The sequence below is a fragment of the Streptopelia decaocto genome, assembly GCF_964273445.1.
Source record: "Streptopelia decaocto genome assembly, chromosome: Z".
NCBI classification, from domain to species: domain Eukaryota; kingdom Metazoa; phylum Chordata; class Aves; order Columbiformes; family Columbidae; genus Streptopelia; species Streptopelia decaocto.
Genome location: NC_138657.1, coordinates 46,497,443 through 46,511,020, shown reverse-complemented (window position 1 = coordinate 46,511,020; position 13,578 = coordinate 46,497,443). Strand labels below are relative to the sequence as shown.

The 13,578-nt window shown below is 37.5% G+C and overlaps 2 protein-coding genes across 4 annotated transcripts in view; one reads left to right on the top strand and one right to left on the bottom strand.

Moving 5' to 3' along the window:
• Positions 1 to 8,899, top strand: part of MCC (MCC regulator of WNT signaling pathway) — a 213,987-nt gene extending 205,088 nt beyond the window's left edge. For both annotated transcript variants that reach the window (XM_082075389.1, XM_082075390.1), the window contains one exon: positions 978 to 8,899. In XM_082075389.1, the coding sequence (XP_081931515.1) occupies positions 978 to 1,158 (181 nt within the window). In that variant the 3' untranslated portion in view covers positions 1,159 to 8,899. The remainder of the gene's footprint in view (positions 1 to 977) is intronic.
• DCP2 (decapping mRNA 2) overlaps positions 4,790 to 13,578 on the bottom strand; it is a 26,377-nt gene continuing 17,588 nt past the window's right edge. Inside the window, exons 8-10 of one of the 2 annotated variants that reach the window (XM_082075392.1) lie at positions 13,265 to 13,372; positions 11,493 to 11,544; positions 4,790 to 10,805 (exon numbers count right to left, since the gene is read on the bottom strand). In XM_082075392.1, coding sequence (XP_081931518.1) covers positions 10,642 to 10,805; positions 11,493 to 11,544; positions 13,265 to 13,372 — 324 coding nt within the window. In that variant the 3' untranslated portion in view covers positions 4,790 to 10,641. The remainder of the gene's footprint in view (positions 10,806 to 11,492; positions 11,545 to 13,264; positions 13,373 to 13,578) is intronic. The other variant, XM_082075391.1, reaches the window with a different exon arrangement.

The window sequence follows — 13,578 nt, the reverse complement described above, 5'->3', positions numbered from 1 at the left end:
CTTTCTTAGTAAACTGGCTCTGATAATCACACTTAAGTTTTATTGCTAAATCAGTAGGTTTTACTGGCACTGTGTTTGGATGGACTGAGAACATCATAGCATGTCCTTAGTTGGATGGGACCCACAAGGATCATCGAGTTCATCTCCTGTCCCTGCATATGACAACCCCACAGTTCACACCATGTGTCTGAGGGTGCTGTTGTCCAGTCTCTTCTTGAACACTGTCAGGCTTGGGGCTGTGAAACTTCCCTGGGGAGCCTGTTCCAGCGCTCCACCACCCTCTGGGGGAAGAACCTTTTCCTAATGTCCAACCTAAACCTTCCCTGGCACATCTTCCTGCCATTCCCTCAGGTTCTGTATATGATGGAGTGTAGCTGTCACTCCTGCAAGGAGCTGGTCACTCACAATGCACTTTTCATTAATAAGTTATACTTGAAAACCCTTGTGGTGAGGAGCAGTACCCATCTCAAGCTTTCCTACTGAGACAAGGTGGAGGCACAGAAGATACTTAGCAGCTGACAACTTAGCACAAGATGCCATCCTCCAAGTCTTACTTTTTAAAATGGCAAATGCAAAATAAATGCTGTATTTTGTAAGCAGATTCTGGCCATGCAGTCTTTTTGTAAAGCCTTATATATTTAATGCAGTGGTGTCCTGACTCACAAACAGTCCTCTGCAAGGTCATCACTGGCAACTTCTGGCTGTCACTTTTAAGCCATGTTAAAAAATGTTTTTATTAACCAGTTTAGTGGCAAAGGTGTGCACTCACCCCAAAAAGGATACACAGATTAGCACTGATCAGGGTTTGGATCTGTAAGGTTTGGATCTAATGTGTTTTAAAGCACTAGCAAATTTTAAGATGATCAGTACTCAAACTTCGGAGTGCCCTGAAGGTGAGATTTTGGGGTGGATTTTTGTAGCACTTGCTGTGCACAAGCCTTTTTGAATTAACTTTTATTGCCTTGTGTTTCTAACAGCAACTTGGTAGCAGCTTATGAAAAAGCGAAGAAAAAACATCAAAATAAGCTGAAGAAGTTGGAATCACAAATGATGGCCATGGTGGAGAGACATGAAACACAAGTAAGGATGCTCAAGCAAAGAATAGCTTTACTAGAAGAAGAGAACTCTAGACCACACACCAATGAAACTTCACTTTAAATGCGTCTCTTTCAAAGATGCTTAGTGCCATTACGAATTCAGTTCTTTTAGAGGCTGACTTTTAGGTAGCTTCAAGTGCTGAAAGCTCTGACTGTCAACGCTGACACAAACATCTTCTCTGGGATCCCAGAGAGGTGCCATGGGGATAATATAAGCGTTAACCAAGGACTGTTTCATAATGTAAAATGGCAGTGCCTGAATTATCATGCTATAAGTATGTACATCGTCTATGTCATTGTGTCTATATTCATACAAGTTTTCTTCCATTTTATGTATGTCCTGTGGGTGACAGTGTCACATAGCAAAACAATTCATGTTAAGAGGTTTTAATTTGGGTAGTTCGGAGACAACTTGAGAGTTTTACCAATCCTGAGCTGCCTCTGCACACAACTCTGCATTGTGCCCTCAAGACTTGCTGCTGTGGTTAAATCAACTAACTAGGCAGCTGCAGAGTGGGGATATGATAGACTGGCTTGCTCTTTGCACTGTACTTGCAGTACGCTCACTCACAGTGCAGATCAGGTAGGAAAACAAACCCAGGAAATTGTAGCTGCATCTCCGAAAACTTGTGATTCCAATCCCTAACATTCTGTGATTCTGTAATGGTGTATTTCCTACAATTTGTGAGGGGATTAAAGGCTCTGAGTTTCACCGTGCCAGGTAGATAGTCTGTCAAGGTTGAGTAAGAAATCACAGGAAACCTCCTGGTTTGCAATTATTTTGTGAAACAAACAGTTGGGTTTTTTTGTTAATACATTATAGCCAAGGTTGTCTTTAAGAAGCTGGGCCATTTTTGTCATGTGTATAGTGCTTATTACAGCTTTTTGAGATCAAGAGGTAGAATATCTTTTCTTAGATGTGTTTTGACCAAAAAAGGTACTTATTAGGAATGTACCTGTTTAATATTGAATACACAAAACTAGAAATGTGTAGGTGTATGGGTATACAGCCACAAACAGAATGTGAATGCTGATGTCTTCATACAGCTTCTTAGGTTAATTTTTGCTACTGGAAACATCGTCTTGTTTAAGTAAGTCACATCATGTCACTGTATTACCAGTGACTGAATTGAAAATGCTGGCCTATTATGGTGATGAACATTAAGTGAAGCATGGCAATCAGGTTGATTTCTCTAGGGAGCAAAATACCAGAGTCTGCTGTAGCACCCATTTCATTTAGAATTTTCTTCTTTTCTGACCGAGTATGTAACACACTTTCCATGTTTAACAATGCCAAACTAGAGTTCATTAACTTCGTTAGCCTGTTACTGTGCTATGCCTCTGCTTTATATTTTTTCGGGCTCTATTTTCTCCACTGAATCTGATTTCAGTTGTCATCTATCCTTTTTGCTTTACATGTTGAGTTGCACCTCAAGTTTTATTAGTGTATTTATAATTATGTTAACTTCTTTCATTTATTCCTCCAATTTCTAGTACTAAGGGAATATTTTTAGAGGACTCGAACTGGTTTTGTCTACTCTTCAGTTAGGCGAAACAGCCAAAATAGTTGTGGGAATCTGTACTCAGAATGTGGCAGTACTGTTAAGTCTTGGTTACATCTGAAACTGTAGCAGTTGCTGTTCATGGTATCTCTTATTACTTTAGTGGCTGTTTTCTTCTTTCCTTAGGGTAGTAAGTCATACTTCTCTTGAGACTGATACATCAGCTACAAAGCCAACATCATATTGACTGCAATAGTGAGTTAAAACAATGCTAATATCAAAATTAAGTTGTAGGTAGTGATGCCCTGGGATTTGGTTTGGTTAGTCCTCTTTCTCAATTTGTAATCCAAATGGAATTTTTCACAACCCAGGCTGTAGGAGGGAACAGGCACATTGATTTCTTACTGTCATCATGGTTTTGCTAAGTATCAAATGATGATGTTTCTCACCAACAACAGGAATGTGGGGTTTTGCCATATGGTTCAGTGGTAGATGATCACACTTGTTTGTGAAGAAACACAAAGAAAATGATCCTCTGTGTACTGTGGCAAAAAATGCAGTTACAGTTTTGGCTTCTTGCATCTGAAACACCCATGTAACTTGGGGGTCATCTCAAGCTGTCAATGTGAAATAGCTCTCACTTAAAGTGTCTGGAAACCACTGCTACACTGGATTTTCTCTTAGGATCAGGTTTTTTTTTTTTTAATTTCTTGGTAGCTAGAGAAACAGTTAATCATAACAAACACAATGAAGCTTAATGCATTTGAATTTAAATCTGTCTTTAAAAGAAGTATACACATTAAGAAATCATAAAATGCACCTGGGTTTAAAAGCATAAAAAGCTGCAGTGTCCCTCAGTGCCTTTTTCAGGCTTAATGATTTGCTGATTCTACATAAACTGAAATGTTGTTTTACTGCATAGCTGCCCTGCCAACTGTGCTGCAGAAGTGTTTTAGACTAAATTATAAATCATCAGTAAATGTAAGCCACACCCCCTTTCTTCCCTGAGGACTTGTAGATGGAAAAGGTATTCACACAGACTCAGCAGTAGCTGCATTTGCCAGACCACCACTCATTTTGCCTAAGTAAGCAACTCCTGCTTCATTTGATGGCATACTGGAAAAGGGCAATAGGGAAGTGGTGAAAGGTTTACTGCTATTATGAAGATATTAACAATTAGCTGCAGTTCCCGTGTACCAGTTAAAAATGGCACCAACCCCGTGAATAAATGCCCAAAAAAAACCCCAACTCCTTTTATGCAATTGTTTGAAATACCAAAACACTAGCCTATAGATGAGCAACCTAGCTCACTAACACTGGTTGTAGAAATAATTTGCAAACCAAGAAAAACAGTTGTTCACTCATTAATTACTCTTAGGGTGTTGGGTTTGTTTTTTTTTTTATTTTCTAGGTCACCAGAGTGCATGAAGCTTTCGATTTCACAGTGTGTTCAGAAAAAAGTACGCTTTGTTTTCTAATTAAATGTATCAATCTTCACCAGCTTGAATGTACTGTTAGCTATTGCAAAGCACATGTGACTAAATTTGCATTGTCAGTATTGTTCTACTGGTTTTATTAGGATTTTCTCTTCCTTTAATACTGTACAATACATTGTAATTTTAGAAGCTTTTCACCTTACAGAATTAGCTTTAAATGTGCTGCTGCTTTTTAGTTTTCCTAGTTGCTGTAAAATAGCTCTTTTGTGTTTATTTGATATAGAATTTTAAAAACTGCATTTATTTATACAGAGACATTTATAATACTTATTTTACAAATGTTCTTATATTCTGAATAAATTTCTAATGCTGTTTCTTTGCCTTGGGAGTTGCTTTACCGTACCTTGTCATCCCATTGCTGAACGGCTCTGCTTGAAGGTACCACAAACACTTTCTCTGAGATAAATCATGGAGGCAGATGGTATGATACTGTGTGGAGAGTTCCCATAACAGGGACAGGAAGAGTTCATAAGAACTCACTGAAGATCTGATCACAGGTTTTAGCTGAGCTCAGCAACATTAGTACTTGCCACAAACTCTCCACAGCTTCAATGAGCACTTTATAGAAATAGAACAGCACATATGAAACTGTTTCCACACATCCAGTTCTTTTAATGACAAGTTATAGACACACACACACACACACACACAAACAAAACCAACCAACCAACAAACCCCCACAACAACACTGTTTCAGAAGTACTTTGAAAACACTGGTCGAAGTTCACATACTTCATTTCTTCAGTACCTCTGACACCTTCTAAATTGTTTCCCGTTGTGTTGGATGGGCCCCTGTCCACTTGTACAATTGACTTTAAAAAGTAATCCTTCTTCTACTCACTGTATATAATTAGTGCTGCTGACTGCCTTCTACAGTGAAAGAATAATCTGTACCAGCACCACAGGATTTCCATTTCACACTGATCAGCAATGCTTATATTCATACTTCAGTACTTAAGTGAGTTTATACATAAAATCATTTAATTTTACAAAGAAAAATTACAGTATAGGAAAAAAAGTAAATTTAATTATAGCCTCTTAAATGGTGTGCTTCAGCTTCTGAATCAATGAATAATAAAATCACAATCATCAGTACAACAGATGTTACAGGCAGTTACAGATTTTATTTACTAAAATAGAAGAGTTGACTGACACAAACTTTCTTCAGGATAACATAATGGAAATGGGAATAAAATCTGTAACTTTACATGGTTTTAACCTTATTACCTGTACGTACTTTCTACTTAATTAGCACCGATATGCTACTTACATACCAGTGAAGAAAACAGGTAAAGTTCTTGAGCTTCAAACAAACAGGTGGAAGACATAAACCTTCATGCAAGAGCCATATAGTAAAACACTGGTTCCCTATTTTCTGCAAGGCATGCAATGCTGCACAGAGAAGTGTTATCTTTGGGCAGCAATACTCGAGTCAGCCTGAGTCCCAGAACACATACAGCAATCTAGCATTATGCCAAAATTAATGAACAAAGTCCAACTTCCTTTGTAGTCAAGTTTTGCTTTTTCATGTCAAAGTGCCTTGCAAACACAGTTAAACTGCTCCTCGGGGCTGAAGTATAGCTTTCACACACTGCAATGCCAGGCAGACATATTAAAGTTACATAAGAATCCTGTTCTAGGCATAGGCTTGAGACATATTTGCTGAGAGCTCTTAATCATGCAGTTTTGCATACTTACACTGCATAACAAAAACACATACCAAACCAGTAAGATACAAATAGTTCATCTCCCTAGCTTTGTAATTTTGGTCAAATGTGCTTAAAAAAAAACTTGCAAAGTAAGTGTTTCTCACAGTGGGAAGTGTGTTGTTGCAGGATCCATATTCTTAAAAAGCTGCAAATGCCTTGTTTTAAAATGATGAATGCTCCATGAGCTGTAATCCTTATCTTAAAGGAACTGAACTGTAACCCATAATGGAGACTAGAAGCTAGATCAACAGTATTTAACAATGACAAAATACTCAGTGTTTTCAGTAAATTTCATAGTGGACCTATTCAAAGTTAAATATTTTGTACCCTGTGGAATTTTCTGATTACCTAAAAGTAAGCTTTCTTCTTTTTCCTGTGAGTAGTGAAGGATGAATTGAAGACAATTCCAGAAGTATTCTGGAGCTAAGAAAAATTTAAATATAAGGGTTTCTGTAAAGTTGAATCTATACAAGAAGTTAGTCTATCTTAACCTAATATTTTCAAGTGAAAAGACAAGTTAAAACCCAAGTATTTAATGTACTGCTGCTAATCCAGAATACTTCCTCTTGTATGATCTTCAATAAATATGGCCAATGTAATTGCTACATATATTGTCTTCCTTATAAGTTCACAATCTGCTTGAAACAGTGAAATGCACACACAGCACAAGTCCTACTGCATCTATCAGTGCTCATGTACAGGATTAAGAACAGTGCAAATACCAGCACTTAGCCTACCTTCATTCTTGAACTACACTATTGCTATAAATGTATAAGAACAAAAACCTATTATGCAAGAGTAGTGACACTTCCAAGCCTCATTTACTGTAAAAGCACCTTCAGTTAGTTTGTAGCAATCTACCACATCTTAAATAATTTTGGTTGTTTCAAAAGCTGAAATACCATAATAACCAAGGGAATCTGAAATTATGAAGTCATGTATAAGCACCAAGGTTATTTAACATTTACAGTGCAAGACAATGTCTGTAAATAAACTGATCTTAAATCAACAAGAGAGGCTATTCGACCAGTTCTCAATAGTTTTGACCTTCCCAATACATTTAGAATATAACATTATAATTTAAAAGATTAAGGGACCTGACTTCACCTTTGGAAAAAAAAAAAAAAAACACTGTTGCTCAGAATTTATAAAAAGCAGGTAGCTGAGGATTAAACAGCCCACTGACCCAACAACTGGTCAGGCAGTCCCCCATGGAGCAGCGGTGCCATCTTGCACCACGGGATACTAGAGCTTGGATTCTTAATGTAGACTCTCATTCTTCACAACAGAATGACATGAGTGCCGCTATAAACTACAGATCAACAAAAGCAGCTCTTCTACAGTAAGGAAAATTTGGAAAAAAATAAGTTCTTATCTGAAATGACAATCTGAGAGCAAGCCTGCTAGGAATAGCCAGGCTAGAGGCCTGCCTTGCTTTTCAAAGGAACTGTTAGGTTTATAACAGCCACAAGTAGATGAAGAAAAAACTCCCTAAGTATTGTTCTCAGTTCACCAAATCAAATCATAGAGCTGTTCCATCACCTTTCCAGGACGGAGGAGGAAGGTTGGAGCACAGCACAGAAGCCTGGAACAGAGACTGGGCCCAAAATGTTATTAGAAATTACTTACACAAGTTTGGCCTAAAAAAATTACATTGTGTTAAAAAAATACATTGTGCAATAAATCAGGCTAGTTCTCATCTTCATCCCAGTACCACTGTTTCCAGACTTCCAACTATGTAAGACGCAGGTACTTTCAAAAGCATGCATGTACATCAAGGAGTTGAAGTTAGTATCATTCCAGCACAGAACATACATCATTCAATTAGGCAGATCACTCTTCAATCCAAGCTCAAAGTTTAGAGCATTCTGTGAAGAAGAGATGCTAAAAAATCTCACACTAAAGCAGGGATTTATGTAGTACTAGAAAATGCAAACTAGTAAGAGATTGCCAGCACTCACACATTTTAGTTTTATTTTGATAAACGTTAGTTTATTCCATGAGTTCTTTCATTTCGAGGACATAGAATAACTATTTATAATCTGAATAACCCCTTACAGGCAAGCATTCTGACTTACTTTAGCATTAAGCATAAATTGAGCAATGTTTTTTTTCAAGTATCTTGACATCAGCTCTTAGGTCTGATAAGCAAACAGTTACTCGTTGCTCTGTGTCTAGCTCCCATGAAACAAAAACTCATGGAACTAAATGTCACTTGTTATTTCCTCACTGTTTTACAGAAGCTAATGTAAACTGTACATCTAAACTTAGAAACATAATTAATTATAAAACAATAGTGAAATGAAACCATAAACAAGAGTAAACAATTCATAATGTTCACAATGCAGGGCATGATTGAACCTGTAAGGTAGAACACATGCCACCACACTTGGTTGTTTAGAAACCATACTGAGAAAGCAACGCTACTACAAGAAACAGTACCCTTATACAAAGAAGAAAGTTATTGCATATTTATCACATTTATTTGCAACTCACATTAAGGCTAGATTTACTAAAATAATGACATATGTATAAGCCCCACTTTGGGCTGCTTAATGAAGCAACCAATTTCTATTACACTGAACCAAACTTCCACTAAGAAGAAGACTGACCCAGTGAATATAGAGGGCAGCCAGCATCTCCTGTTCATAGAACACGCTTGCTCTGTTCTTAAGGCTTCCACTGTCTGTGACATGATTTCCCAAACAGTTGACAGAAGCTCCAAGTTCACTGTTTCATCAATATCCCCCTTAATTCACAGAGCACTAGATGAAATATAAGTTGACTTTTCAGAAAAAATACAGTTATAAAAGATTTCCACAGCCTGGTACTTAATCATGCCTTAGGAGAGTCTTGTTAACTCCACAGGCAGTAGCAGCCTCAGGATATGAATACAAACTTCTGCCTCACTATGTGTAAAGGCACTTCTGCTGGGAAATCAACTACTTGCACTAAAGAAGTAACTAAAGATTCATTTTTCACCTGAAGCTGAATAACACAACCTCCTCCAGCATTATGCCACCTCCTCAGTTACTGTCTTTCACCATTTACTGTTTTGAACTGTTTTGAACAACCTTTGGATTTTTTTTTTTTTTTTTTTTTTTTTTTTTTTAAGAAAATGAGGTGAGACAAAGATAGATTGAGCTATTTCACAATTTGGTCTTGACAGACAAGGCCCTCGGGACTCTTGTCCTCCAGAAGGAGGAAATGCTGCAGTCTGCTTTTCCTGTTGACTGGTACGGAACTCCAGCATTCTATCACCAAGATTGTTACAGCCTTAGAGCCACTAATCACCTGGTGCTGGGCAGGTAATAAATAAAGAGATAGTTCTAAAGCTACTTCTGAGGAAAAGCACTAGGTAAAAGATCAAGTAGGGCAGATGAAGTAGGGTAGTTGAAGGAAGACCAGGATTTTGGTTTTAGATGACATACAAGTTGCATAAAGACTCAGTGTATGAACATACACTGTGATGGGACAAGGGCATAGTTCACTCAACCAGTGAAGTCACCTTTGTTTTGGAGAAAGTCCATTTGCAAATCTGCGACAACATACTTGCTACCACAAGCTGCTGGGACAAGTGAGTTCAAGCACATGTCTCTCAACTGCAAAGCACACATTCAAAACCCCTTAACTTGAATCATGAAGGTGATTTAACAGTTAACAGTTTGTCACTTCAAACTCTTACTGGTTTTTTGTTTGTTCCCTCCTCCCCCACAAATCTTTGATATTTTTACTACGAAAGTGTCGTAGCTGAAAATGACTGAGGCTACATCATTTAAATGCTAACTCAAGTGCAATTCAGTACTACTGGATATATACAGAGCATACACTACACAAGAGATCTGAGGACAACAGCAGAAAATACAACACTGGACACCCTTAGAATAGTTATTGCAATCCTGATTAAGCTGTTTAGTGTCACACAATGACTCTGTTATCCATGCACCTGCCTTCCTCCTCAGCAAGATCTGCAGAGGCTTATTTACATTCAGTATAAATTCTACACAAGTGACCTCTCACAAAGTTTAAGCTTTTATTTTTTGAAAGCAGCTGCAACTGGGATAACACAAAACTTGGCAACTTCTTCCTACCCAGCTGGGGACAGTGCATAAGATTTGAAGCTAGACTCTTGGCATGGCTAAGTTCTACCCAGTTTGTGTATCCCCACCGAAGACAGGCAGAGTAGGTGCAAGAAGTCAAAATGCTATAGACTTGACTCCAAGTACTACAGACCACCTGCCAAGAAAAACTATCAGTGTGAAGGAGGGAAGATAGGAAGATATTTTGGACAAGCAACCAGGAAAGGGAAAGGATAACTGGCTGAGGCTAAGTTTGAAATGTGCAACTTGGGTTTCAAAATTTCTAGGGCAGACAGAGGAGTTCTCTGAGAAATCAGTTTCATTGCCACTGCCATAATATTGCAATGTACTACACAATAATGACTAACAAGTAAAATAATTTACACCAGACCAGTTAAAAGTTCAGCAATCTGGTATACTCCAACAGTTAAAAAAAAAAAAAGTCAATGACATTCTACAAAACACACAGCAAGTTTAAAAAAAAATGCCCTCTAATGCACAGCCAGGAACAAGTGAACTGAACACTGGAAAGGTATTTTTGTGGACAAAGGCTATACTGCATTTAAAGTGCAACATTTGATTATGCCACTTCCATACCACAAAGAGAACAAACCCTTCCAAATCATCAGTCAGTCCCTGCATTGCATTTAAAAACAAACAAATAAAACAAAAAAACTCCTGAGAAAGAGTAAGGCTGGATAAGAAACTCCCTCAATTGCAACAGGCAAGTCTGATTTTCGTTCCTGGTAAGTTTTCTGTCAGAGGTCAAAACTTTTCATTATGGCATCATGGTCAAACTTGAAACTCAAGAAAGCTCTTGATGAGAAAGCAAATTTGTAATGGCCATTGCATGCCACAGACTGTCCCTCTACGTGGTCTGGCAGTGGGTCTTCACTGGAGCAACACAGATCATATGCTGCATCTGCTTAAAAAGAAAAAAGCATGAAACAAATTTTAAATAGATAGTTATCAATAAGAAGATCAATAACAATACAAAGCCACACCTCAAATGTACATTCATTAATACTTATGACAAATCTGTAAGTCTGGTAATAAACAGAAGAAGATAACTCAAACAGCCATATTTAAAAGTCATCTAATGGCCAGAGCAAATCTTAAGTCACAGCAATCTGGGGACACTTTCAACAGCCAGTTTTACACACAGGTGCTGTTTTGCAATTCATTTATTAATAACGAGGAAAGAAATATAGTGCTATCTCCTCAGCAGTAAGTAAAGAACTGTGTGAACTCTACAGAGTACTCTAATAGCAACCGCATATTATTACTAGAGGACAGAAAGCCTTGAACCAACACTTGGTTACCAGCACTGTGTTGACTCAGATGCTATTTTCTTAAACCAGCTTTCAGGTACTTTTTACTCAGCCACCTGCTATAATCTGACAGGTTTAATAATTAAATAGAAGAATTGCAAAACCAACATGAAGCAGTCATGTAGTCAACCAAATAAAAAAATAACTCAGACTTATAAAAATACAGCTTTATAGCATTTGACAGGTTGGCATACAAGGAAAAGCCCTCAGCCGTTATTATTTAGGTGCTTTCAGCCTGTAATGTGTGACAATGCATGTAAAAATCAGACTGCACTTGCCTGTTTCAAAGTTATCTTGAAGTCTTCTTGGATTAAGCCTTTTTTCACATTTCTGGTTAAGAGAATGACCACATTATACACTTCATAAAGAAATGGCATTCTAGTTCTTGCAGGTACAGCTTAAGCATCAGCTAAAAGGCATGCTGGCTATACATGCTTTGACACACCTCCTGATGTTTGAATTATTTTACTTATAACTCAGCATGAATTCTATCATGTTACTTTATCTAGTAAGCATGCTTCAAGTCCACAAGTCTTTCAGAATCATGCAGCCTTTTAAGAGTCAACAAATCATTTTTAAAATGCAGGCTTATAGGGAAAAATTTTGAGTGTTTTGTGAATGCTTTAAGCGCGCAAGGTCTTGCATATGGTGGCTTGGAATCAAAGCTGCACATATATAACACCATTCTTCAATCTGCTTTTCCCGAAATGCAAGGAGAAAGTATTCGCAAACACACAGCTACTGACAATTAAATTAACATGCATTAGACACACAAACTTAGAACTCTCCAGGGAAAAATTAAGTTTTAGTCCCAGGTATGCTGCTCTAAGTACAGAAATACAGAGAAAAGTATGGCCCTTTGCACTCTGTGAAAATTAAGAGTTCCATGGCTTCCAAGTTATACTAGAAAATTATCACTGGGACATGAAATATTTAAACTTCAAAAGACTGACAATATGCAAACAAAACACCACAGAAGTATTTAGCAAAGTCTGTAAAAAGCCTACGAAGTAAATGTGGAGTATTAACAGTTCCACTTGTTTCCATCAAGATCCTACAGATTCCTGTTACAGTTTCTTTTATATAGCCAAATTTCTGGGCAGTCAATTCTTTGACTTTTCATTCTTCTACTGTTAGACCCGAATATATCCAATTATTTCTTGCTACAGAGAGGATTTTACAGGATGAGAGTTTATGGTTTCTGCACTTTTACATGAAAAACAGAGAGAAGGTAATAACCTCAAGCCAAAAAGTGAAGAGTCCAGTTAACAGCCAGGAAACAATAAAATCTAAAGCCTGGACAGGCCAGCTGAGCTGCACAGAGAACTGGGGCTCGCTGATGTACATGAGTCAAAATAGCAGAATTGGAGAGGGGTAAAGTACAGTGGAGAAAAAAAATTTCAAGATATTGTATTAAAAAATCAGAGATATCTCAGTGAGCCTTCTCCCACCCAGCAAAACTGTGGGGACGATTAGTTACTGCAAGGAAAGGTAACAAACCAAGAATGTCATACTGAAATTTACAAACTGCTGTAGTCCTGTTATATGATTAAAAAATTATAAATTTTATGCCAGAAAAATAATAAATCTCCATCTCAACAATTTTGCTAGAGATAACAAAATTAATAAGCACATGCATTACCACTCTGCATCTGTTGCATAACAAAACTCCATGTTTACAATAATTATAATACATTAATAAATAAGAAATGTACTACATTGACTTATCAAGACACACTACAGCAGCCTATTACCTGACAGGAACCTGGAAAGCTGCAGGACTGTCTACTGAAACAGCTGGCAAATTTTAAACTGCTAAAAACAAGACTTCCTTCCAAAATGCAAACTCTGTGAAGTTTAGTAGGCTTGTCTATTGATGTATATGCATATGAGGTAAGAAATGTCATATTTCTACAAATACATAGCAAATATTCTGATCAAATAAACTTTTGATAGATACACACTCTACTTTCTCTCAGTGCAACATTGACCTGGATATTTGTTAAGCATTACTGGAAGCTGTTAATGAGAGTCACTGTGTGTTTCTTACCAAGGCATGGTTTTGCTTAACTGGTTGATTGTGTACTCCATTTGTTCGCTTCTTTTGGCTGGAACTATCTTGACACTGCTTTTTGCCATTGCTTCTCAAGCTCTGACTCTGCCATTATGTCCAAAATGTAGTAAAGAGAAGAGATTAGATGACAGCATTGACCATCATTGCTACCTATTAGCTAGAACTTTCCTCCAAATAACCTCAAACCATGTGAATGGTATATTTTATAGACAAAGCGAAACACACTGAAATTAACCACACATGCACTCAAGTTACAAAACATCACCAGCTACTAGTCAGTCTCTCTTGCA